The sequence below is a fragment of the Balaenoptera borealis genome (genome assembly GCF_965194805.1).
Source record: "Balaenoptera borealis genome assembly, chromosome: 2".
NCBI lineage: Eukaryota > Metazoa > Chordata > Mammalia > Artiodactyla > Balaenopteridae > Balaenoptera > Balaenoptera borealis.
In genome coordinates this window covers 173,254,115-173,279,562 of record NC_138867.1, presented here as the reverse complement: position 1 = coordinate 173,279,562, position 25,448 = coordinate 173,254,115, and the positions used below count along the sequence as shown (strand labels likewise).

Genomic DNA, 25,448 nt, shown 5'->3' with positions numbered 1-25,448 from the left:
TTAGAGGAGAGCTGGGCACATAGTAGGCACTCAGACTTGTTGGTGCTGATTGCCTTCACCCAGCAGTGGGTACCTCAGAGGTTAGGTGCTTGGTGGCTAGAGCCAGAGTGTCTAGCTGTGGCCCTCACTCTGCTCCCTGCTAGCCCATGAAACATCACCCTCTGAGTCTTAGTTCCTTCGTCTCTAAGAGTACACCTTGTGCATCCTCTCTTCTTTAAGAAAACGTGAATTGAGCACCTGTTGTGTGCAGCACGGGCACTTGGTCTGTCACGTGGTACATGGTGAATGTTTGGGGGCAAGCCTGAGGAGGAACAGAGGGACCCTGCCAGGGGGCCTGGTCTGGGTTGTTCTGTCCTCTATTTGCTGTGTGACCTTGAGTGTGTAATTCACCTCTCTGAGCTCCCAGCTCATCCACCATCTGACATGGGGATTTTAGAACCCTACTTTGGAGGGTGGCTGTAAGGTTAGCTCAGTAAATGCTGAGGCTGCTCAACTCTATTTATTCGTTGAATGGTTGAGATATCAGGATCTGACCAGCGAGGTGGATGTATAAACAGCTAACTTTTAACATTCTACATTTTTCAGTTATTTTTTGGTAACAGTTAATACATAACACAGGTACAAAATTCAAATGTTAGAGAGAGGTTTGCAGTGAATGTTGCCCTCTCTCCGCTGCCCCCAGCCCTGCAGTTCCCCTCCTCAGAGGCATCTTGTGTCTCTTTCCCAAGAAATATATGCAGACCTCTTCTTGTTCTTGGTGCTCACAAAGGGCCACGCATTCTCCATCATATTCTTCACCTCCTGCTTTCTTTCCTCTCTCCACTTTCACTTGAAATTTTTGCTTTTATTAAAGTCACGCAGGCTTCGAGATGAAAGACTCTAAGCCTTCTACCTCAAGTGGCAGCTGCCAGCCCCACCCTCTACCCACATTTTCCCTTCCCTTCCAGGAGTGATTCTTACCTCTCCTTTGAGTCTTTTGGACTTCACCTCCACGTCTCTAAATGGCTTATGTGACAAATCTGCATTTTTTCACTTTAAGGCTTGATCTGTCATCTCACTCCATGGAAGATGAGGATTTGGCATCCCTTTATCCCCCTGTCCTCACTCTCTTTCTGTCCCTGTGCATGGTGTATACATACCCACCCTCATATGTACACAGACACACATGTTCTTCCATCCCTTCATTGTCCCAATATTATTACAGTTGATTCTCATTATTTGTGGTAGTTTTCTTCTTCTTCTTCTTCTTTTTTTTTTTTTGGAAATGCTGCAAGGCTTGCGGGATCTTAGTTCCCCCACCAGAGATTGAACCCGCACCCTCGGCAGTGAAAGCACAGAGTCCTAACCACTGGACCACCAGGGAATTCCCTGTGATAGTTTTGTTCTACAAAGTTGCTGCGAACATTGAATTAGCAAATACTGAACCATTGTTCCTAGGGAAAATACAGGGTTAGGTTCTTGCAAGCCTCTGATCACAAGATTTTCATCAACCAGTCAATACATAATCTTGTTTTGTGTGTATTCTGTTTAAAGACACATCATTTAATATATATTGTTGATTCATTACTATTGAACTCACTGCCAGCAACATTATAACTCATGCCTGAACAAAACTTATCTAATATGTGTATCTTCTCTATAAGGCACATCACAGCCTTCTTGTACTTAGGAACACTAGACAGCATTTCAGCATTATGCCTGGGGCCCATTTTAAACAGCAAAATCAACAACAAAAAGCACAAAAACACCAAAAAATGTGGCATTAAATAGACTGCCAAAAGCATGCTTGTTTATAATATGAGTTAAACAACTTTATGTATTTTTGTCTGGAGTTATTGATTGCCTTCGTATTGGTTAGTTTTCTATGTATTTATCTCTACTTCAAAGCCAGACTCCACAATATTTGTCTATCTCTCCTCTAATGTTTATAGCATCAGGTGGGTTTTCAGTTTCACGTTTTTGGAGAAGTCTCTCTTTTAGCCTCCAATCTGTCCAGGCTGGTCTAGTTGCTCTCTCTACCTGGTGGGCAGCCATCACACCAGGCTTGCTCCTACCCATCTTCCTGAGGATTAGCATCACTTCTATCTTGGGTTGGATACCCTATTTCCTGGGTCCCTGATAGTCCTCTTCCTTGGTTTACTCCTTTAATTAGTTGGAACACATCTTCATTAGCTTTGGGAGAAATCATGTATAGAAATTTAATTTTTTGAGACCCTCCATGTATGAAAATATCTTTATTTCCACACTCACACTTGACTGATGGTCTGGGTATAGATTTCTAGGTTGGATATTATTTTCCTTCAAAATTGAAGGCATTTCTTATTTTCTTCTCACATCATGGTTATTGTTGAGAAGACTAAAACTCTCTGATTCCTGATCCTTTGCAGTGACTTTTTTTTTTTTCTTTCTGGAAGCTTGTGGGATCTTTTCAAGATGGTGGGTTATTTCCATCCATTGTATGATCTGTTGGTGGGTTTCAGGTCAAGGAAGTTTTCTTGGTGTTATCATTGGTGATTTCCTCACCTTTATTTCCTTTGTTCTTCTTCGAACTCCTATTATTGAGTGCCTGGAACAGTGTCTAGCTTGATAACATTTATTGAATGAATATGATGTTGGATCTTCTGGACTGGTTCTATAATTTTCATATCTTTTTTTTTCTTAACATATTTATTGGTGTATAATTGCTTTACAATAATGTGTTAGTTTCTGCTTTATAACAAAGTGAATCAGCTATCTTTTTATCTTTTTTATTTTCCGTCTCTGTCTTTTTATCCTACTTTCTATGATATTTCTTCAAATATATCTTTCAGTCCTTCTATTAATGGTTAACTTATGCCCTCACATTTAAAATTTTTTATTATGATTATTCTTTGTTCAAATTAATAGACTATTTTAATTGATTTTTTAATTTTGTTTTTTCTTTTTTATATAGACTTCATTTTTTATTATCAGTTTTAGGTTTACAGAAATTAAGCAGAAAGTACAGAGAGTTCCCATATACCCCCTTACTCTCCCCTGCAGTTTCCCCTGTTTTTAATATCTCTTATTAGTGTAGTATGCTTGTTACAGTTGATGAGTCATTGTTGATACATGATTATTAACTAAGCCCCATATTTTTCATTAGGGTTCATGTGTATGTTGTACATTCTTTGTGCCCTCACATTTAAATTTTCCAGGATCTTTTTTTTTTCATTCCCTGAAAGCTTTTATATAGCATCCTATTCTTGTTTCATGGATGCAATATATCTTCTTACATTTTCAAGGATATTAATGACTTTATTAGTTTTTTTCTCTTTGCACAATCTCTTTTTCCTCAAAGATTTTCTTCTTTGTTTATTTTAGTCTCCATCATCCCTATTAGAGGAAATCCCCAGGAGTCTGGTAGTCCTTGGCTGTAAAGCCAATTAGAAGCTCTCAGCATGGATGTGTGTAGGGGCTGAGGGGGTCTTGTCAACTGAGCTTCATGATGGGGTCACCTGGCCAGGTGGTGCTTTGGGGAAAGTCCAGTGCAGTGTCTTTGGGTCTTTCCTCCAGGCCTGGGCACAGGCCCCACCAGCAGCATCCCAGGAACACAGCGGGGAAGAGGGCTGGAGGCTTGGCATCTGGCAGGTAAACATTCACTTAACACCCATTTGCAGGGAGGTGCCCCACCCAGAAACCCTCCTGTGGATGGACTTTCAATCTTCTCCTGGGTGGCCACTTTTTTTTTTTTTTCAATTGAGATACTGACATATAACACTCTTATTAGTTTCAGGCGGGCAACATAATGATTTGCTATTTGCATAAAGGTTTCTCATGCTACCCGAAAATAGAGCATTCCTCTGAAACCTTTCATAAGCCTAAATGGTGTAAAAGGAAGAAGCAATTACCTTAGGATGCATCTTGCTAACGGGTGCACAAAATAAATTGAGATAAAGTTCAGATGCTCACAGACACAGTTCAGAGCTATGGCAGCTTGATGCTGGGATCCTGAGTGTAGTTCCCAGGGAAGGAGCTCGGCAGTGCCTCTCTCACTGCTTTGGGTGCGCGCTGCCCCTATAACAGCTCCCTGCAGAACAAACACCGAACACTATTTTTACTTTTTGCCTTTTATTGTAAAAACGAAAATCCTCTTTGGATTTCTTTCGGTTAGCAAAAACAGGTACTAATTTTGGTCTTTCACAAAAGAGAAGCGGCATTAAAGTGAATTTTTGAAAAGTAAGGGATACTGGTATATTGTGAAATGATCACCACTGTAAGTCTAGTTAACATCCATCACGATACATAGTTACAAAAATTTTTTTCTTGTGAGGAGAACTTTTAAGATCTACTCTCTTAGCAACTTTCAAATATGCAATGAGGTGTTATTGACTATAGTCACCATGTTGTACATTACATCCCCATGACATTTATTTCACAGAGGGGCCTTCTTAAACAGATTTCCATCAATCCTCCACTGCAGCCCAGGATTCTGCTTTCCCCCTCCTCCTGGGGCCCCCACCTCTCATGTGCTGCTGCCCAGCTTCCCAAAGTGGGGTGATTTGGTCTCCACTTCCATTTTCCCAGTCCTTGTGAGTTCACACTTAAGTCCTTTTACTAGCCGTTTTGGGAGGCACCGTGAACAGTCAGTGTCTGAGTGCTCAATCTGCCATCTTTGCCACAAGGTCAGCAGTAACTTTTCCCATTTACCTGTAGGGTCCTTCCTCATCCCTTGCATTGGGGACACCATTCTTGTGCACAGCCTTCTGTTGTAAGCTTCAGCTCGAGCCATTGTTCATCTAACCCCTCGCTTACTGCAGGATGTTTGGATTCTTTCCCATCTTCTGCTCACTGGAAGCTACAAATGAACAATGCGCCGTCGTTTCCCCCGTGTGACTTTAATGTGTCAAAATCAGTATACCCGTTGATGGAGCGATTCAGAGCCGTGGAGAGACATTCCTGACCTTGGGCCGTCTCCTCCTACTCTCTGCTTTACTCACTCCTCTCCTCCCGCTGGCCTTTGCTCTCTTTTAAACCTGCCACTCTCCTTCCTGCCTCCAGGTCTTTGCACTCGTGGTGCCCTCCACCTGGAATACTTCCCCTCGAGCTTTACCCATGGCTGGCTCCTTCTCATCCTTCAAAGTTCAGTGCAAATGTTGCTTCCTCAGACAAGGCTCCCCTGCCCCATGGGTGAAGTCTGTCCTGGTCGTGCTTGATCACATCATCCTGTTGCTTTTTTCTTAGGAAACGTATAAAACTGTCATTGTTTTTGTTTGTTTTCTCCTTGATTATTGACTGTAAACCCATAGCGGCAGGGATCACGCCTACCTTGGTCACCTGTGTGTCCCCATTCCTGTCATGATGTCCAGCATGTGGTGGTACTTTGTTTGTGGAGGTGTGCTGCACTTGTGGATCAGCTCCTCTGGGGAGGTGTTCTCCATGAGGAGGCTTCAGCTGCAAGTAGTGGGAATCCCAACTAGAAGTGGCATCAACAGTAAAGCACATTTATAGCCATGTGCAATGGGGTATTGGGACATGAGGTGGCTTCAGGTTGATCAGTTTGTGTTCAGCATGTTATCATTGGCCCAAGTTCCTTCTGCCTTTCTGCTCTGGCATCCTTGCTTCAAAGGCTTGGCGTCTCCAGTTAGTTACCCTCATGGTCTCATATTGGCTGCTGTGGCCCCAGCCATCACATGCTGATAGAAGAAAGTGAACATGGGATTACCAGGCCCCATGTTGCAGGGGGTGTGAAAGGGGCTATTGTGATGGCGGGAGGTCTATGAGTTGGGCAGTGTTGGAGTTAGAGCCAGATTTCCAGAGCTTTGAACACAGAGCAGAAGACAGTCTTATGTTCCCAGGGAAATGTTCTGAGCAGGGAAGCAGCACAGCCAGGCTGGCCTGCATGGAGGAAGAGGGTGGCTTGGTGAGGAGGGTTTGGGGCAGCCAGGCAGGAAATGCACTTGTTCCCAGACAGGGGGAATGGAGACACACCCCCTCTGCCCCCTTGAATGGGGCACTGGGGTGAGAGCGGTAAGGAAGATAGACAATGGTGGAGATGAAGCAGAGTGTGTTAGTTTCTTGTGGCTGTCATAACAATGTAGCACAAACTGGGGGACTTAAAACAACAGAAATTTATTCTGCCGTAGTTGTAGAGGCCTGAAGTCTGAAATCAAGGTGTGGGCAGGGTTGGTTCCTTCTGGAGGCTCCGAGGGAGAATCTGTTCCATGCCTCTCTCCTAGCTTCTGGTGGCTTCTAGCAATCCTTGGCAGTTCCTTGGCTTGTGGTTGCATCACTCAGTCCAATCTCTGCCTCCGTCTTCGGATGGCCTTCTTCTCTATGTCTGTGTCTCCTCTTCTGTCTCTTAGAAGGACACTTGTCATTGGATTTAGGGCCCATCCTAAATCCAGGATGATCTCATCTGAAGATCCTCAACTTAATTACATCTGCAAAGACCCTTTTTCCACATAAGGGCTCATTCACAAGTTTGGAGGATCAGGACTCGGATGTATCTTTTTGGGGCCACCATTCACCCCACTACACAGAGAATGGGGCCTGGCTCAGGGTGGAGGCGGGAGACCAGAGGGAGGTGACTGCACTGCTTCAGGCTTGTGACGGTGGGGTCTTGGCCGTGCTTGTGAGATAACCAGATTCCAGCTAGTCTGCACTGGGGAAAGTCATTTGTTCTACCCATCCTTGAGGACCTCCTGTGCCCCACACCCTGTCTGGGCTTCGGGGATGCCATGGTCACCACGACATGCCATGAACGCACCAGATGATGCTTTTCCTGTCCTATGGAGCCCACAGCCTAATGAGGGAGAAGGATGCTCGAGAAGGAAATGAGGAAATAATTTAAACATCAAAAAGTGACAAGAAGAATACAGCACGTGGGGGAGAGGCAAGGATAGTGCATGACTACTGCAGCCAGGGCGGTAGGTGTGGGGCACCTAGCACAGGTGGTCAGATGAGAAGGAGCCAACCATGCAAAGACCTGGGGGACGGAAGAGTGCTCCAGGCAGAGGGAACAGCAGGTGCAAAGCCCAGAGGCAGGACCCGACCCTCCTGGGCAGAGTAACAATGAATCCCTCTTTTTCAACCCTTCTTCTTGGTTAGGCACTTAATACATTTGACAGGTATTAGGCCGAGAATTGCACTGTTCCCCCATTTACAGATGCACTGCTGTTCTGGACCCTGCTTCCTCTTTGTAAATAGGACAATGGCAGTACCTACACTTTGCTGAGCTGGAGAACACCTTGGAGCTTGTTATGTTCAGTCTCCTGATATTCCAAGTAAGGAAACTGAGGCCCAGAGAGGGCAGGGTCTGCCCAGGTGCCATAGCTGGTAAGTGGTAGAGGAGGATCTGAACCAAGGCCGTTGACTCCAGGGCACTTTTTCTTTCCTCTGGGCTCTGCTGGGGCTCACAGCTCCGGGACAGACACTTGAGGAATAAGTGTTTGCACGAGGCCCTCAGATCATGTCCTGCCTCCTCTCCTGGACCATTACCCCCAGGGGACTTCCTGGGCTGGCCCCCCCCTCTTGGAACTTGCTTGTTCCTCTTTCTTCCTTACAGGGTAGGTATGAGTCAAGTTGCTGGGCAGATAAAATGCTAATTCAATTCTGTTTTCATACTGACAGTGCATACCTCCCTGGGGAGAGGATAGCAACAGAGTTTATTGAGAATGTAGGACACGCCAGGCCCTGTCCTTAGAAGTCTCCATCCATCTCTTTTATCCCATAATGACCTGGAAGGCATGGGATCTTATTGTCCCCATTAACCAGGAGGCCCAGAGAGGGATGTACCCACCCGTGCCCACTGTATGAGTGTCCTGGGGCTGCCGTAACAAATTACCACAATCTTGGTAGCTTAAAACAAAAGGATTTTGTTGTCTCAGAGTTCTGGAGACCAGAAGCCCAGAATCAGCTTCTGGGGAGTCCAGGCGTCCTTGGCTTGGCTTGTGGCTGCATCACTCCAGTCTCTGCCTCTGTCTCCTCAGAGCCTTCTCCCTTGTGTCTCTGTGTTCTCTCTCCTTTTTTTTTTCACTTTTTGGCTGTACCGCGCAGCATGCGGGATCTCAGTTCCCCACAACTGAGGGTTGTTGAACCCACAACCCCTGCAGTGGAAGTGCAGTGTCTTAACCACTGGACCACCAGGGAAGTCCCTCTCTCTTCTTGTAGAGATACCTGTTATTGGATTTAGGGCCCACCTAGGCAATCAGGATGACCTCATCTCATACTTACCTTAATTATATCTGCAAAGGCCCTGTTTCCAAATAAGGTCATAGGCTGAGGTTCTGGGTGTACATGAATTTTTGGAGACACTCTTCAACAGCTGCAGTCACACAGGCAGAAGAGACTGGGCTGCATTTGAGCCAGCCTGTGGGACACCAGCATCGTCCTTACATTCTAGGCCCTGTTTCTAGTGCTGGGACTACAGCCCTGCACACAATAGACAGATAGACAGGGTGCCTGCTCTCATGGAAAAAGACAAAGAATTCAGGAAACCCACAAAGGAAGATGGCAGTTTTAGATTGTGATGATCACTTTGAAGGAATAAAACGATGGTGGTGGGGGGGTGTGGGTGCTGGGAATGTATCAGTTACCTATGGCTGTGTAACAAATTACCCCTGAAACTAGGGGCTTAAAAAATGATCATTATCATCTCCTATGTCTAGGCTTCCTTACAGCTCAGTGCTGGGTTCTCAGGGCCAGTGTCCTGAGAGAGAGGGAAAGCGAGAGGGCATGAGGGCTCCTGCGTGCTGGGAAGAAGGTGTGCTGACTTTGTGCCCTGGGCTCGGAAGTCACATAGCATCACTTCTGCTACATTCTCTTCCTTAGAAGCAAGCCCCTCAGTCTGCCCATACTCAAGCGGATGGGAAATAGAACCCACCTTTCGAAGGGAGGACTGTCAAAGGGTTTGCAGGGATATTTTAAAATAGCCATACTGATCCAAGCTGGGCAGGGCTGGGAGGACCCCTCTGAGCAGGTGTCATTGGAGCTGAGAGGTGAAGGATGAGAAGGAGCCGAGATGAGGGGCCTGGGGCAGAGTATTCCAGGCAGTGGGAGCTGGGCGAAGGCCCTTGGGCAGGAACCTCTGCCCTGCTGAAGATCAGGGAAGGAGGCAAGAGCAAGCTGGGGCAATGGAGGGTGAGGAGGTGGCCAGATGCATGCAGCTGGGCCGTGCTGGGCCTCACAGGCCACAGGGAAGTCATTTGATTGAAAAAACAGTGGGAGCCTTTGGAGGGTTAAAACATTATTTTAAAAAAATTTTTTTAATTTTTGATTTTTTAAAAAATTTTTTAAAATTTAGGGAATTCCCTGGGCGGTCCAGTAGTTAGGACTCCACACTTCCACTGCAGGGGGCCCATTCCAATCCCTGGTCAGGGAGCTAAGATCCTGCAAGCTGCATGGCGTGGCCAAAAAAATAAAAATTTTTTAATTAAAAAATTTTAATTTTTAAAATAAAAAAATTTTTTATTTAAAAATTTTTTAAATTACAAATTTTAATTTAATTTTTAAATTTTTATTTAAAATTTTTTTATTTTTAAAATTTATTTTTTTATTTTATTTTTTAAAAATCTGTGTTAAAAACATTTTACTATGGAAAATTTCAAGCTTATAGAAGTAGAGAGAATAATGTAATAAACCCATGTGCCCATCCCCCAGCTTCCGTGATCTTCATATGATTGTTTCCTCACCTCCACCCACTTCCTCCTCTGTCTGAATGTCAGTGGCACATCTTTCTATCTGTTAGTTTTCCAGGGTGTATATCTGGAAGGTAAGGACTCCTGTTTTTAACCTTGCCACAGACAGTCTTCATGAGTTTCATTCATTCATTCATTTTTGTGGTAGTAAAACGCATATAATATAAAATTTACCATTAGCGACATTGAGTACATTCACAGTGTTGTGCAACCATCAGCTCTATCTAGCTCCAGAACATTTCCATCACCCCAAAAGGAAACCCTGTCCCCATTAGCAGTTACTCCCCATTCCCCCTCCCCCAGCTCCTAGTAACCACCAATCTGCTCTGTCTTCATGGGTTGTTTTTGAGGTGTAATTTACATATAATAAAATGCACCCGTTCTAAGTGTTCATTTAGGATTTGGGGAACCACCCCCGGGTAACCTTCCTGGGGGCAGAGTGAGGACTGCCTGTCTCAGTCAGGGCAGAGCAAGCTGCTGTAACAAACAGGTCCCCACTTGACAGTGGCTTAACCCAGCACAAAGTTACCTCTCAGAGTCAGGTGGCAGGGCAGGGAGCCAAGTAAAGCCAGAAGACCACTTGTTTCTTGAGCTCCTGCACTGAGAAATTCTAGCTTTCTTGGTTCTGTGATCTAAAGCCATTTCTGTTTGCTTAAAACAACAGAAACAAGTTCATGTCTCACTCATCTGACAGCCTGGCATCATCAGTGATGGCTGCTCATCTCCACAGGGTCATTCAGGAACCTGGCTCCTTCTACGGGGGTTCTGTCTTCCCCTGGGGCCTCTGATCCCCTTGTCTCTACTAGCAGGTGGTGACAGAGGAACAAGACACCTGCCCTCAGGGCCTCTCGCTAGCCCGTCTCTGGCCTCACCTGGGGCAGAGGCACCTCCTCCCCTGGGTGGGGGCACACGTGCTGGATGGCTCAGCCATCTGTGCCTAGTGCTATTGAGTAACTTGGGAGTGGAACGGCCCCCCAGCTCAGGGGGTGGACCCCAGGGCCCAGTTGAGGCAGGCGGGGCATGAGGAGTCCAAGCTGGAGGCAGTGGGGGGTCAGCATGGGGCACTTGGGCTGCCCCAGGAGAGAAAAACAAGGAAAGGACTGGGCCTGGCTCCCTCAGGGTCACCAAGCAGGCTGTGGTGGAGGAGGACAGGGTGACTCTGATTTACACTGCATGGCCTGGCCAGCTGTGAGAATCCGCCTACTTCTGGGCTGACTGGTAAATGGCCCTTTGCCCTTAGTTTCTCCAAGAGACCCAGCAACCCAAGGGTTCTCATTGAACACTTGCCACCGTTGGGAATACAGGGACCTTTTCCTCCGCTTTCTCCACGGGGGGATGCTGAGGCTTGGGGTGGTCTCCTGGAAGCTGGGCAGGACACTCAGTGACACCGTCCCCTCGTCCCCCCTCCCAGCGGCCTCATCGTGCTGATGCGCGTGCGCCTGGAGCTGCGGTGGCACCAGCGCGCCCACCACACCATCCCGCAGATCTTCCAGGAGGTGGTACGGCGGCAGCCTGAGCACCTGGCGCTGGTGGACGCGGGCAGCGGCGCGTGCTGGACCTTCGCGCAGCTGGACGCCTACTCCAATGCCGTGGCCAACCTATTCTGCCAGCTGGGCTACACGCCAGGCGACGTGGTGGCCATCTTCCTGGAGGGCCGGCCTGAGTTTGTGGGGCTGTGGCTGGGTCTGGCCAAGGCGGGCATGGAGGCCGCGCTGCTCAACGTTAACCTGCGGCGGGAGCCCCTGGTCTTCTGCCTGGGCACCTCGGGCGCCAAGGCCCTGGTCTTCGGACGGGAGCTGGCAGCGGGTGAGGCCGGGTGTGGGCAGCATCTCGGTGGGGGCCTGGGGCCGCCCAGGGCAGGGAGATGGTGCTTCCCCGGGCCTGGGAGGGGACCTGCCCATCCTTGACCGTGACATATGTTTTGGGCCGCAGTGGTGGCCGAGGTGAGTGGACAGCTGGGCAAGAGCCTGGTCAAGTTCTGTTCTGGAGACTTGGGGCCCGAGGGTTTCGTGCCGGACACCCAGCTCCTGGACCCGCTGCTGAAGGAGGCCTCCACAGCCCCCCTGGCCCAGCCCCCTGGCAAGGGCATGGATGGTGAGTCCAGGTGGGATCCCCTCTGCCGATGCCCACCCAGTCCCCTCGTCCCCCTCATGCCAGCCTCCGGTCCCCAACACCCACATCTCTCTTAGATCGACTCCTCTACATCTACACGTCAGGGACCACGGGGCTGCCCAAGGCTGCCATCGTCGTACACAGCAGGTGAGGGGCCCGTGGGCATTGCCCCCAGCGCAGGAGAGCCACTCCAGGTCCTCTCTACGGCCTGATCCCCCCGACCTCCAGCTCCTGTTGGGGTCTTGTGGGCATCTTGATCCCAACTGGGTAAAACCCACAGCCCATCTCAGGACACCATGCTGCCCTCTGCCCCTCCTCAGTCTCCTCCTGTCCCCACTCCTGCCCCCAACAGTCCCCTTCTCATCAGCGACCATAATAAGGTTTAAAATCCTAAATCAGACCTCCTCTATGCCAAACCTCCCTGTACCCTCCTTGGCCCTCAGAATAAAAGCCGTATTCGTGTTGTGCGGCACCCACCACTTCTCTGATGCCATTTTCCTCCTCTCCACCTCTCACTCGCTCCCTCCCTCCTCAACCCCTCACACTTCCTCAAACCTGCCAGACTCCTTCTGGCCTCAGGACCTTTGCATATACTCTGTGCTTCACCTGGGTGCCCTTCCCTAGCTCACCCTACAGCTCCTTCTTGCCGGACCTTAACTCATGTGTCACCTCCCCAGGCAGGTTACCCCACCCTCCCTGGCTTTGTCCCCTTCAGCCTCTCTCTGTCCCTTTGCTCTATTATATCCCTCGTGGCAGCAAGCACCGTTTTCTTTATTTGTTGCATGTTCCTCTTCTGCCAGCCTATAAGGCCCCTATGAGCTGGGCTGGCTCTGCCTCAGTATGCAGCTCGCTCCCCCAACTCCATGCTTTTTTCGTGGGTGTGGGTCCCAGCCCCTGCACTCCCTGCCCCTGCAGGTACTACCGCATAGCGGCATTTGCCCACCACTCCTACAGCATGCAGACGGCAGATGTGCTCTACGACTGTCTGCCCCTGTACCACTCGGCAGGTACCACAGGGAAGCTTGGATGGGGGAGGGGGCGGGGGATTGGGGACCCCTCATCGAGCCCACTCTCTGCAGGGAACATCATTGGCGTGGGTCAGTGTCTCATCTACGGGCTGACCGTGGTCCTCCGCAAGAAGTTTTCAGCCAGCCGCTTCTGGGATGACTGCATCAAGTACAACTGCACGGTCAGGCCCCGCCCCCTCTCGCACCTCCAGCCCTCCTCCCACCCTTCCAAGTATATGGCTCTGAATGGCTGCCTCCCAGGGACTCGGTGGGGCTGGGAGGGGGCAGTCAGTGCTTCGCTCAAGGCCCAGCCCGAGGCTAAACCTTGAACATGTAAACTCATTGGACCCTCATAGCTGCTTGGGAGCGGGCAAAGGCCTCATACCCATTTTGCAAGTGGAGAAACTGAGGCTTTTAATGCAGCTGGGATTGGACACAGACTGCCTGAGATCCTTAAGATGCTGCCTTCCCTACTCCCTGTGCCCCGAAGGTCTTCCCTGCTGGTGGCTGTAGGGAAATGGGTGCAGTCACCTCGCTGGGCTGGTTAAGGCCACAAAGCCCAGGGCTTCCCGGTGGGATAAGCATGAAGCAGAGGTGGAGGGCATCCACTATGCTGCAGAGCAGGTAGGGGTTAAGACAAGTTCCTTCCTCTCCTCTCCCCTCCACAGTGAGAGGAGAGCAGGCCAAGGATTTCAGTGCTGTGATGGGGGTGGAAATACAGGTGCCTAGTACCTTCCTCCAGGTGGAAGAAGGAGTGAGGAGGGGAGAGAAGGGGGTGTGTCCAGGGACTGGCAAATTGGCAGGTGCTGAACCTTGAAGAGGTGGGACCCAGAGACGTTCAGCCACTTGCCCAGATCACACAGCTGGCCAGGGTGGGGGCTCTGGGCTGGGCATCCTGGGGGATCCCTCAGGGCGATGACTCTGCCCTGCTGTGCTTTTGAGGATTTTATGTTCTGCTTGGGGTGGTGGGGGGTGGTCTGGGGAAAACTGCTAATCTGAATCTTGAAAATAAAGACAGTCCATTTATTAACTATTGAGAGTTGCAAATATACATAAATGTGGACAGAAAAGTTTAGGGGATTCCCAGGTATCCATCACTCGGCTCCAAAGGACATCAGATACCCTATCCTGCCCCCTCCACGCCCCCAGCACATCCCTCCTTCTGGGTTGTTGTGAAGCAGCCCCAGATAGCAGCGTGTTTCCTGCATAGATATGTCAGTAAAACCTGAAAGATGAGGATTGGTCTTTTTTTTTTCAATTGAGGTGAAATTCACGTTAGCTTTTTTTTTTTTTTTTTAATTTTTGAACTTTTTAGTTTTATTTATTTATTTATTTATTTTTTGGCCACGCCTCACGGCATGCGGGATCTTAGTTCCCCAACCGGGGATGGAACCCGTGCCTCCTGCAGTGGAAGGGCGGAGTCTTAACCACTGGATCGCCAGGGAAGTCCCCAAGATTAGCTATTTTAAAGTGGACACTTCAGTGGCGCTTAGTCCACTTACGGTGTTGTACAGTCACCACCTCTATGTAGTTCCAGAACATTTCCATCACCCCCAAAAGGACATGCTGTCCCCACTGGCAGTCATTCCCCATTCCCCTTCCCCCAGCCCCTGGCACAACCATGAATCTGCTTTCTGTCTCTATGGGTTTGCCTGTTCTGAACATTTCTTATAAATGGGATCTCTGTGTGGCCTTTTGTGTCTGGTGAGGGCTGTTTTTAAAACAAAAGATTTGGGACTTCCCTGGTGGCGCAGTGGTTAAGAATCCGCCTGCCAATGCAGGGCACTCGGGTTCGATCCCTGGTCCGGGAAGATGCCACGTGCCACGGAGCAACTAAGCCCGTGCACCACAACTACTGAGCCTGCACTCTAGAGCCCGGGAGCCACAGCTAGTGAACCCTCATGCCACAACTACTGAAGCCCGCACGCCTAGGGCCCATGCTCCACAACAAGAGAAGACACCGCAATGAGGAGCCCATGCACTGCAACAAAGAGTAGCTCCGGCCCGCCGCAACTAGAGAAAGCTCACACACAGCAACGAACACCCAACGCAGCCAAAAATAAATAAATTAATTAATTAAAAAAAAATGAAACAAAAGATTTGAAAGCAGTGTCTCAAAGAGATATTTGTACACCCATGTTCATAGCAGATTATTCACAATAAATAAAACATGGAAGCAATCCAAGTGTCCATCAGCAGAATGAATGGATAAGCAAAATGTGGTTCATCCCTACAGTGGAATATTATTCAGCCTTAAAAAGGAAGGAAGTTCTGACACAGGCTACAACATGGATGAACGTCGAGGACATTATGCTGAATGAAATAAGCCAATCACAAAAAGACAAATACTGCATGATTCCACTTATATTAGGTACTCACAGTAGCTAAAATCATAGGAAGTAGGATGGTACTTGCCAAGGCCAGGGGAGGGGGGAATGGGGAGTTAGTGTTTACTGGGTATAGAGTTTCAGACTTACAAGGTAAAAATATTTTTGGGGGGGAATTCCCTGGCAGTCCAGTGGTTAGGACCCGGCACTCTCACTGCTGAGGGACCGGGTTCTATCCCTGGTCAGGGAACTAAAATCTCAGAAATCACGTGGTGTGACCAAAAAAAAAAAAAAAAATTTATGGGGATGGATAGTGGTGATGGCTGCTCAACAATGTGAATGTATTTAATACACTGAACTGTACACTTAAAAATGGCTAAGATGGAAAAGAAATGGCTAAGATGGTAAATTTTATACTGTGTGTATTTTACCCCAATAAAAGAAAGAGTAAAAAAGAAGGAAAAAACCCCCACGAACACATACCTCAGTATCATTATCACAGCCAAAAAGTGCCAGTGATTTCTCAATTATCAGGAATCCGGACAATGGCCTGATCCCCAGTGTTTTACCATGTCAAAATATGGGGTTTTTTTGTTTCTGTATTTTTTAAAAAATCAGTTTTTAGGTAAGACCCACACATTGCAACTAGTTGATGTTTCTTATAAGAATCCTTTCATCTGTAGGTGCCCCTTGTCTCTCCCTCATTCTCCTCCCACCCCTCCTTGTAATTTATTTACTGAAGAAATGAAGTTTGGCCTGTAGTGTTTTCCCAGTCTGGGTATTGCTGGGAGGTCCTTTGACATGCTTCTCTCTCCCTGGCCACTTCCTGTACCCTGGGAGTAGGGTCAAGCATAGCGTTTTTTTTTTGTTTTTTTTTGTTTTTTTAACTACTTTTTAAAATTGACATATAGTTAATTTATACAATGTTGTGTTAGTTTCAGGTATACAGCAAAGTGATTCAGTTATATATATAAACATTATATATATATATATTCTTTTTCAGATTATTTTCCATTTTCCATTATAGATTATTACAAGATATTGAATATAGTTCCCTGTGCTATACAGTAGGTCCTGTTGTTTATCTGTTTTACATATAGTAGTGTGTATATGTTAATCCCAGACTCCTAATTTATCTGTCCCACCCATCCCCTTTGGTAACCTTAAGTTTGTTTTCTATGTCTGTGAGTCTATTTATGTTTCATAAACAAGTTCATTTCTATCATTTTTAAAGATTCCACATAGAAGTAATATCATATGATATTTGTCTTTCTCTGTTTGACTTACTTCATTTTATATGATAATCTCTAGGTCAGTCCATGTTGCTGTAAATGGCATTATTTCATTCTTTTTTATGGCTGAGTAATATTCCATTGTATATGTATGTACCACATCTTCTTTATCCATTCCTCTGTCAGTGGACATTTAGGTTGCTTCCATGTTTTGGCTACTGTAAATCGTGCTGCTATGAACATAGGGGTGCACGTATCTTTTCAAGTTAGAGTTTTGTCCAGATATGTGCCCAGGAGTTGGATTGCAGGATTATATGGTAACTCTATTTTTAGTTTTTTGAGGAATCTCTATACTGTTCTCCATAGTGGAAGCACAGCATCTCTCAACCACAGCAGTGTGGATATTTGGAGCTGCATCATTCTCTGTGGTGAGGGCTGTCCTGTGCACTGTAGGTTATTTAACAGCATTTCTGGCCTAAAATCACTGGATGCCACTAGCACCCCACCTCCCAACTGATAATTAAAAACGTGTCCAGACATTGTTAGGTGTCTTGACTGTGGTTGAGAACCACTGATCTAGATATTTGATTGCTTCCAGTTCTACTTTTTTGGCAAGGGTTCCCTGTGGGTGGTGTCATGCCCTCCACCGGGAGTCCTGTGGTGTCTGGCGGTCCCTCTCTTTGTCTTTGACATGCTGTGTTGCATTGGGCTTTGTTCACTGTCTCCGGGCCCCTGAAATTCCATTCTGTTTCCTTGAAGGGGTATTTCTGTGACCAAGAGAAGGCACTGAGGGGCTCTTTAAGGAGTAGAGGATGGAATCCTCAAAGGTCAAGTTTAACAAGGATGCCAAAAGGACTTAAGAGCATGCGTTTGGGTTTAGAAATCCCATCTTGTGGCTGGCTGTAGGATGGCGGAAACTGTGTGGCTGTTTTATTTGCAGCAGTGGGCATGGCCCAGATCAACTGCCCAGCCATCCTCCTGGGAGGCGGCAGGCTGTAATCTAGCACTCGCCTTTCTTAGCGCATAAAGCAGATGGGCAGGCGATAGGTAAGTCAACCCATCATCCATCCATGGGTGTATAGTTCCTGTGTCTCCCCATACCCACTTGGGTGTGTACATTTGGTGTACGAGGTCACCCTGACTCGGGAGTTGTAGTGGGGGTCCCAGGTTGACAATTCGCTGCCAGCGTCTGTCCAGGTGCTGCCCTGCAGGCTGGAGGTCTCGGCTGGGGCACCTGGTGTCTGCCTCTCTGAGCTGACCTGAGTTGTCTTCCCTTCAGCCCTGGGTCTGTCCGAGGGCCCAGGCCAGAGTAAAGATCAGCTGTTTGGCTCTCAGTATGTAGATGTGGCCTCAGGGCCACAGGGTCATTGAAACCTTCAGCTGCCTCAACTGTGGCTGTGTTGTCCCTTCCCCAGCCTGGTTTCTGAAGAGGACAGCTGAGAGCTGCTCAGAGTGTGGCTGCGTCTACCTGTGATGGTCTGGAGGGCAGCTATGTATTTAGGCAGGACTTTGTCAGTTGACAGGTAAAACCAAAACCCTGAACCCAGCCCTAACCTAAATTCTGGCTTTCTTGAGGAAAGAGATTTATTAGCTTATGGAACTGAGGAGGCCACATGGTGGACAGTTTCAGGCACACCTTGATCAAGGAGGGCCTCTCTCTCTCTCTCTCTCTCTTTCTCTATTTCTTGTTTTCCTCTTCCTCTTGTTTTCTTCTTTCCTTAGTGGGTGGCTTCCTCCCCACCCCTGCTTCTCCAGGAGTGTTCCCTGCAGTTCTAGTTGAGAAAGAGCCTGTCTTCCCACCAGTCCCTTAAAAGTCTCAGGGCTGATTCTCATTGGCTTAGCTGTGGTCACATGCTTATCCTTGAACCAATCAGTGTCTGGGGATGGACTGGACTGATTGGCCAAGCTGTATGACTTGTTCTGTCCTGGAGATGGGGTGGGCTGGGCCACACCCAAGGCACATGAGGGAGCCTGGGGGCAGAGGGAGAGAAACCATCATGGTCTCTGATCTTACCTTGCCCAGGACTTGCTTCCTGGTCAGCAGCTGGTGATCTTGGGCCACCTGTGTCCCCTCTCTGGGTCTCAGTGCCTTTCTCTCCAACATGGGGTCTCAGGAAGATTAAACAGATGAGCTCTCTGCTTGGCTGGTAGTGAGTGCTCAGTGCGCTTGTATTTATCAGATACTTATCAAGTCCTGCTCAAGGAATACCTCTCAGTCACGGTGACATTTGAGCCGAGACCTGAGGACCCAGGTGCATCTGGGGGAAGAGTGTTCTAGGCAGAGGGCACAGTATGTGCAAAGGCCCTGAGGAGGAGACCCACGTGGCAGAGCCGAGTGAGCATAGGAGTTAGAAGGAGAGGGGGCAGTGAGGGCGGCAGGGCCAGATGGAATTGATCACGGGTCGAATTTTGTACTTCATCTGGTGAGTACTTTGAAGCTGTACTGATTGCCATGGTGGTTAATTCTGAACATGTAACTGCTTCATTGAGACTCTGGAGCCAGGATGCCCAGATACATATCAAATTTTACCACATTATCAGCCTTGGTGGTTACTTACTGTCTGTGAACCTCAGTTTCTCCATCTGTAAAATGGGGAGGGTATCATTAAGAAGCCATCCTGGAGATGAGGACTCAAGGGCACCTGGGGTATCTGGGACTTGACCCCAGGGAGTGGCGCCACAAGACAGGGAGAGAAGGAGCCCTGGCGGCGGTGCGGGGGCGGGGGCAGTGAGTAGATGACTCCATGAGCAACTGGGGCTGGGTCCCTGCTGTGACTTCAGGGAGGCAGCGAAGAGCATGCACCTGAGAGTGGTCCCACCCCAGGATCAGGACTGTGGGCACCCTGAGCTCAGATGGTTGGGGCTCTGGGGGACAGTGTAGAGCACATCGCCTCTGGGCTGAGGGTTGCCCTGTGGAGTGTCAACGCCACGGCTCACCTTCCTGCCTGCGTGCACCACACGTGGTGTCCCCAGAAAGCAGCGGAGGGGATAGAGGGACCGCTGGAGGGGCATGGGGGACGCGATGCATCCACTCAGATGGAAGGCGCGTTGGGGATTGAGGGAATGGATAGGCCTGGTCTGTTTCCTTGCTATTATCAACTTTAAGGCCGTTTTGTTCCTAGTGCCCAGGTTGGAGTGGGGGAGGTCGCTGGGTCTGGGGGTCTCTGGCCCGCGGCAGCCTCCGCCCCCAGCCGGCTCCTCTCTGCTCCAGCGCAGGCGCCCACTGCTCGCTTCCCACCCACCTAGGTGGTCCAGTACATCGGGGAGATCTGCCGCTACCTGCTGAAACAGCCGGTGAGCGAGGCGGAAGGGCGGCACCGCGTGCGCCTGGCGGTGGGCAACGGGCTGCGGCCAGCCATCTGGGAGGAGTTCACGGAGCGCTTCGGCGTGCGCCAGGTCGGCGAGTTCTACGGAGCCACCGAGTGCAACTGCAGCATCGCCAACATGGACGGGAAGGTGGGCGCGGGCGGGGCGGCCCGGGCAGGTCTCGGGGTTCAGGGGTCGCTGCTACCTATGCGTCGCCGGCCCCGTGTCCCCAAAGAACAGCCTGGATTGTGGTGGGCAGCTCGGCCAGGGCACTCGGCTGCTTTCTTCTGGCTTGCCCAGTCATGTGACTGTCGCCCCTGAGTTCAAGTTCACAGCGTGACTGTGTTGCCCTGGGCAAGCGCCTCAGCCTTTCTGAGCCTCAATTTGTAGCAGTGGAGGTGGCAGGGGAGAGCAGGGCTCTGGGGGATCCAGGGCCAGGAATGGGGTGCTGATCTCCTCCTACTGGGCAAGTCACTCAGACTCCTTGGGTCTTTGTCTCCTTATCTGTAAATGGGGTTAACAACTTACTAGGTTTGTTCTAATCACCCAACATCATGAGCTGAGCACAGCATCCCTTCCCCATGCAGCAGGCACTCTGCAAACAGATGCTTTTATGATTAACAATTATTATCTCCACTCTGCCCTCTCAGGACCCTCCTTCTCCCTTATCAAGCCCTTCCCATCCAAAGTCGGGAACAGAGAATGAGAAGAATAATAAAGCGCCCTAGGGGGTAGGGGTTCTTTCTGTCTCTCGCTGCTGGGTCCCCAGCACCTGAGGACAAGGCACAGTCCCCACCACGCACATCTGTTGAATGGACAGCCCCAGAGCACACTGTGGCTGTACCAGCAGAGGTTGCCGCTGTAACAAACATACCCAACCGTGTGCAGCGGCAGAAACCCATTAGGCCTTCCTGCTCATAGAACTGAGCCAGGCAGGGTGACATGCAGTGGGCAGCGGGCAGAAGCTCTGCCAGCGTCCCTACGTGGCTTCAGGATCACTTTGGGCATCCACTTCCTGCCAGCCTGGAAAGTTTTAAGGACCAGGAAGTGGCGGCCAGCTGGCAGGTCTCCTCACATGACTGCAAGGGAGGCTGGGAAGGTGAGAGACGGGGCATGATTCCTGGCAGGATGCTGCACTTAATACCCCCCTCTTTCAGATCAACCAAGGTCACAGAGTTGGGTGACACTAGGAGCGCTAATTCCAGGCCCTGGGGCAGGAGAGGCAAGGTGTGTGTGTGGGGGGAGGACACCGTGTCACCCTGGGGCTCCTCGTTGACTCGGCTGGCCGCATCCCAGGTCGGCTCCTGTGGCTTCAACAGCCGCATCCTGCCCAATGTGTACCCCATCCGCCTGGTGAAGGTCAATGAGGACACCATGGAACTACTGCGGGATGCCCAGGGCCTCTGCATCCCATGCCAGGCCGGTGAGCAGGGTCCCGCCCAGTCCCCCGGGGAGCTGGGGCCCCCCACCTCCTGCCCACCCAGCACAGCCTGAGCGCTGCCTCCTCCCCAGGGGAGCCCGGCCTCCTCGTGGGCCAGATCAACCAGCAGGACCCGCTGCGTCGCTTCGATGGCTACATCAGCGAGAGTGCCACGAGCAGGAAGATCGCCCACAGCGTCTTCCGCAAGGGTGACAGCGCCTACCTCTCAGGTGTGCAGACCCTGGGGGCTGGCTGTAGGGATGGCAGGTCACCGTCTTACCTCCCCCTCTCCTCTCTGCCAGGTGACGTGCTGGTGATGGATGATCTGGGCTATATGTACTTCCGGGACCGCAGCGGGGACACCTTCCGCTGGCGTGGGGAGAACGTCTCCACCACTGAGGTGGAGGGCGTGCTGAGTCGCCTGCTGGGCCAGACAGATGTGGCCGTGTACGGGGTGGCCGTGCCAGGCAAGCTGGGGGCTCTGGGGGTGGTTCTAGGGTCCTGGGAGCAGCCCCAGAGGAGCCCAGCCAGGAGGAGCTTGGAGGTACAGGTACCCTTGTAGGCAGGAGCTAAAGCAGTGCACAACCTGGACAACTGCACCCGACAGGGTGGCGGCCTGGATCTGGAATCTCTCCTCGTGCCTGATGTTGAGCCTCAGTTTCCTCATCCAGAAAATGGGCTCATGAAATCAGCTGTGGCTCAGGGCTACAAGGAGTGCAGCAGGAGCTCCATAAAATGTTTGCTGCTTTGGCAAGCATTATTCCAGGTGGAAGGGCCTGGAGATCAGAAGCCAGGGGCCACCGTTGGAGGGTGGATCTGGTCCCATGGAGGGGGGAAGGGTGGTGGTCTCAGCCAAACCTCTGTCTCCAGGGGTGGAGGGCAAAGCAGGCATGGCGGCCATTGCGGACCCCCACGGCCAGCTGAGCCCCAATGCCCTGTACCAGGAGCTGCAGAAGGTGCTGGCGCCCTACGCACGGCCCATCTTCCTGCGCCTCCTGCCCCAGGTGGACACCACAGGTGCGGCCCCCTGTCTCTCCGTGTATCCATCTGTCTGTTAGTTCCTCAGTCATTTACTTATTTGTCCTGGTTCAGTCCCTGTGCCAGGTCCGACATAATGGTTCATGGCCAGCCAGCACTGTGGGCTAAGCCCTTTTCTTGTTTTATTTACATACTTATTTCTTTCCATTTCTCACTCCCTCTCCCACTGGGCATCCTGCAGTATTTGGTGCATTTCTTCATATTCAGCATTTTGTCTGATGACTAGGAAGTTTGAGCAAATCATCTCACACCTCTGAGGTTTCCTCTGCTGTAAATCACCCTTCTTCGTATCTTTGACCCGTCTTTGTATTGCCTCATCTTTCTTTGTGATTTACGGGAATTTCCCATAATAGTCTAGATGTTAATTCCTTAGCGGTTTCAGACCTTCTAAATCTCTTCTGTTTTGGAATCTGTTAACTCTGTCCATGGTGCCCTTTATTGAAAAGAAGCCTCTAATTTTGATACAAACTTAAACACCACCACCACTACCACCTCTGCGTTTTCAATTTTGTGGTTTGTGCTTTTGGAAGGCAGCTATGCTCACCACTCTGCCACCAATGCACACAGGTTTGTGCTTTTGAAGTTTCATTTGAAAAGAAAAAAAACCTTCCCAACTCTAGAGCACACAGGGATTCTCCCTCTATCTTTTTCTACCAACCCTAACCCTGTCTTTCACAAAACCCTTCTTTAATAGTCTACCGCAGGGAGTGCAAACTTTTCCTTAAAGTCCCAGATAGTAAATATTTTCAGTTGCGGGCCACAGCTTCTGCAGCAATAATTCAGCTCTGCAGCTGTAGGGCAAAAGCAATAGTAAACAGTGTGTACGTGAATGGGCGTGGCTTCCTCGTATGGTGGGCCGAATCTGGCCCGTGGGGTGGGCCGTGGGCCTATAAGTTGCTGACCCCTGACCTACTGTGTGACAGACCCAGCCCTGTCACCTTCTTGGTCTTGTGGGGTGTCGGCACGTGACCAGGCAGGGGGTACACAGAGTTTCAGGCCATGATGAGGGTGGTTAGGGAGGCCTCCCTGGAGGAGAGGGCATGAAGCTGAGATCCAAAGGCCAGGGGGGAGTCAGGCAGGCAAAATGGGGAAGAATGTTCCTAGCAGAGGCCTCTTCAGAGGCCTGGAGGTGCAGGACAGGATGGCGAGTTGAGGGGGGGGATTCCTGGAATCCCCCTGCCGAGTCCCCATCCCCCCCCCCACTTCCACCCCCATCCCCACAGGCACCTTCAAGATTCAGAAGACGAGGCTGCAGCACGAGGGCTTCGACCCACGCCAGACCTCAGACCGGCTCTTCTTCCTGGACCTGAAGCAGGGCCACTACCTGCCTCTGGATCAGGGTGTCTACACCCGCATCTGTTCAGGCGCCTTCTCCCTCTGACGCTGTTCCTCGGCCCACCAGAGACTGCACCAGGCCCAGCAAGCAAGAGGGGCTTGAGCCAGACAGCCCTGCCCTGTCCTGGGGGCAGAGAAACTGGATCCCGGGAGGAGCCTGTATTTCCCGCCTTCACCCTCCTCCTCTCCCCGTCTGGTTGCCCCCTGCCTGTCCTCCACTCCTGTGTCTGTGTGTGTGTGTCTGTCTCTGCTCCCTGCTTCTCGGCCTCCCTGCTGTCCCTGACTGCCCTCACCGCTCTCCTCCATCTTTCCTCCCCTGCCCTCTTCCTGCCGAAAGTAGAACAGACATTTCCTGGGAGCTGGGGTCTGTGCGGAGGCCCAGCTGCCCTGGGGGCCTCCGCGGGTCCTCCCCACTGGGTGGTAAACCCGAGTGGGGCCTCTCCGCCTCCCTCTCAGCTGTGCCTTAACAAGGCCCACCCAGCCCAGACCTCCCTAGGCTGCTGGATTCCAGGACGTTGTAGCCCTGCATGAGCTCCAGGCAGGCCCTCCACTCTCCTTGCTGAACTGAGGAGCCGGGGGTGGTCCGCCTGGCCAGCCCGGGGGCAGGGGGGCCTCGGCCAGGGATGCAGGTCAGCAGGAAGTCTCTCCCTGGCCGGGCCAATTGCCTTTTGCCCTTCCTGTCCCTGGTGGGTCTCCCTTGCCTTGCCTGCCCTTCCTGATACCCCAGAAACTTGTGGAACTGACTGTGACCACTTGGATGTTTCCCCTGCCCAGACGTCCCTGTTCAGGCGTCTGCACGGAGCTTCTGCTGGAGGGGCCCTGAAGATGGCTCTGGGTGGCCCACTGCTCAGAGGCTCACCCTGGCAGAGGCCTCTTGGGGATCCTACCTGGTGTGGCTGCTGGAGGGACCCATGGGAGTGGAAGCAGTGGGGTTGGGGGAAGCCTCCGGGCCAGGGGTGGCATCTGAGATGGTCTCTTGGGCCTCAGGCGTTCCAGCCTGTTGAATGTCCCGCTAGCCTTGCTAGTGACAGCTTGGACCCTGGGTTGGTGACATCCCGAGACAACCCTGCCAGGATGGCTCGGACATCCCCATCAGCTTCGTCAGTGGCCCATCCCGGACAGCCATCGTTGGGGCCCGCCACCCAAACTGCCCCTCTGTCCCTCCCTCCGGCAGCACCGTCCCGCACCTAGAACAGCAAGGCCAGTAGCAGGTGACCCCATGCTGTTTTGCATGGGCCTTTCTAAGCACTGAGATTTTGTTTCCTAGCTGAATTTAAGAAATAAACCTGCGGAGTGTCTGGTGCCTGATGGGAGCTCAGTCACTCACCATTTGTCCCCACGTGGCCCAGAACCCTGTGTGTTTCAGGCCCCTCCCCGGGGAACACACAGTCATCAGACATGAGGAAAACACACTCAGCCTTTGCTTACAGCTCCGGTTGCCTCTTCTCCACCTGCAAGGCTTCAGGGGTCTGGGGATGGGGGCGGGGGGTGGGCACAGGGGTTAGCGTTCTCGCCACCTCCCTGCAGCCTCTGGGTCCTCCCGGAGCCCCGTGCTGACCTTGATGGTCCCAGGAGAGGGACAGCCTATCTGCCTATGGGTTCCGGCAGGTGCACAGGATGGCCGGGGACAGAGGGTGTGTCCTGGCATGTCCGGCTGCCCCAGGAAGGGTGCCCCTCTGTGTGTGGGGTCAGCACATATGGCCATAGCTCTGGGCGAGAACCACTGAGCCTGCAAGGGTAGCTGTCTGAGATGGGATTTGAACCCAGGACCTTGTGCTCCAGAGTTCATACTCTCAGCTCCCACCTTCTGCTGTCCCCCCTCCAGAATTATAATGTCTGTCTCATCTCCATTTCAAAGGACAGAGGAAGAAAGTCTTATGACAATGGAGCATTTGCTAGGAAGGAGCACCCAGGGGGCGACCCTGGGGATGGTTAGGGGGGTGGATGAGTTCTCGGCCAGCTCAAGGATGGATGAACCATTGATGTGTGGCGCTGGTCCTTGGCTGCCCACAGTG

The 25,448-nt window shown here is 50.9% G+C and overlaps 1 protein-coding gene across 3 annotated transcripts in view; it reads left to right on the top strand.

Moving 5' to 3' along the window:
- Positions 1 to 24,741, top strand: part of SLC27A1 (solute carrier family 27 member 1) — a 30,454-nt gene extending 5,713 nt beyond the window's left edge. For 2 of the 3 annotated variants that reach the window (XM_082380148.1, XM_082380149.1), the window contains exons 3-13: positions 11,068 to 11,462; positions 11,589 to 11,750; positions 11,846 to 11,915; positions 12,684 to 12,775; positions 12,848 to 12,957; positions 19,581 to 19,790; positions 20,937 to 21,063; positions 21,153 to 21,290; positions 21,363 to 21,527; positions 21,931 to 22,077; positions 23,322 to 24,741. In XM_082380148.1, coding sequence (XP_082236274.1) covers positions 11,068 to 11,462; positions 11,589 to 11,750; positions 11,846 to 11,915; positions 12,684 to 12,775; positions 12,848 to 12,957; positions 19,581 to 19,790; positions 20,937 to 21,063; positions 21,153 to 21,290; positions 21,363 to 21,527; positions 21,931 to 22,077; positions 23,322 to 23,479 — 1,774 coding nt within the window. In that variant the 3' untranslated portion in view covers positions 23,480 to 24,741. The remainder of the gene's footprint in view (positions 1 to 11,067; positions 11,463 to 11,588; positions 11,751 to 11,845; positions 11,916 to 12,683; positions 12,776 to 12,847; positions 12,958 to 19,580; positions 19,791 to 20,936; positions 21,064 to 21,152; positions 21,291 to 21,362; positions 21,528 to 21,930; positions 22,078 to 23,321) is intronic. The other variant, XM_082380150.1, reaches the window with a different exon arrangement.
- Positions 24,742 to 25,448: the final 707 nt, after the last annotated feature.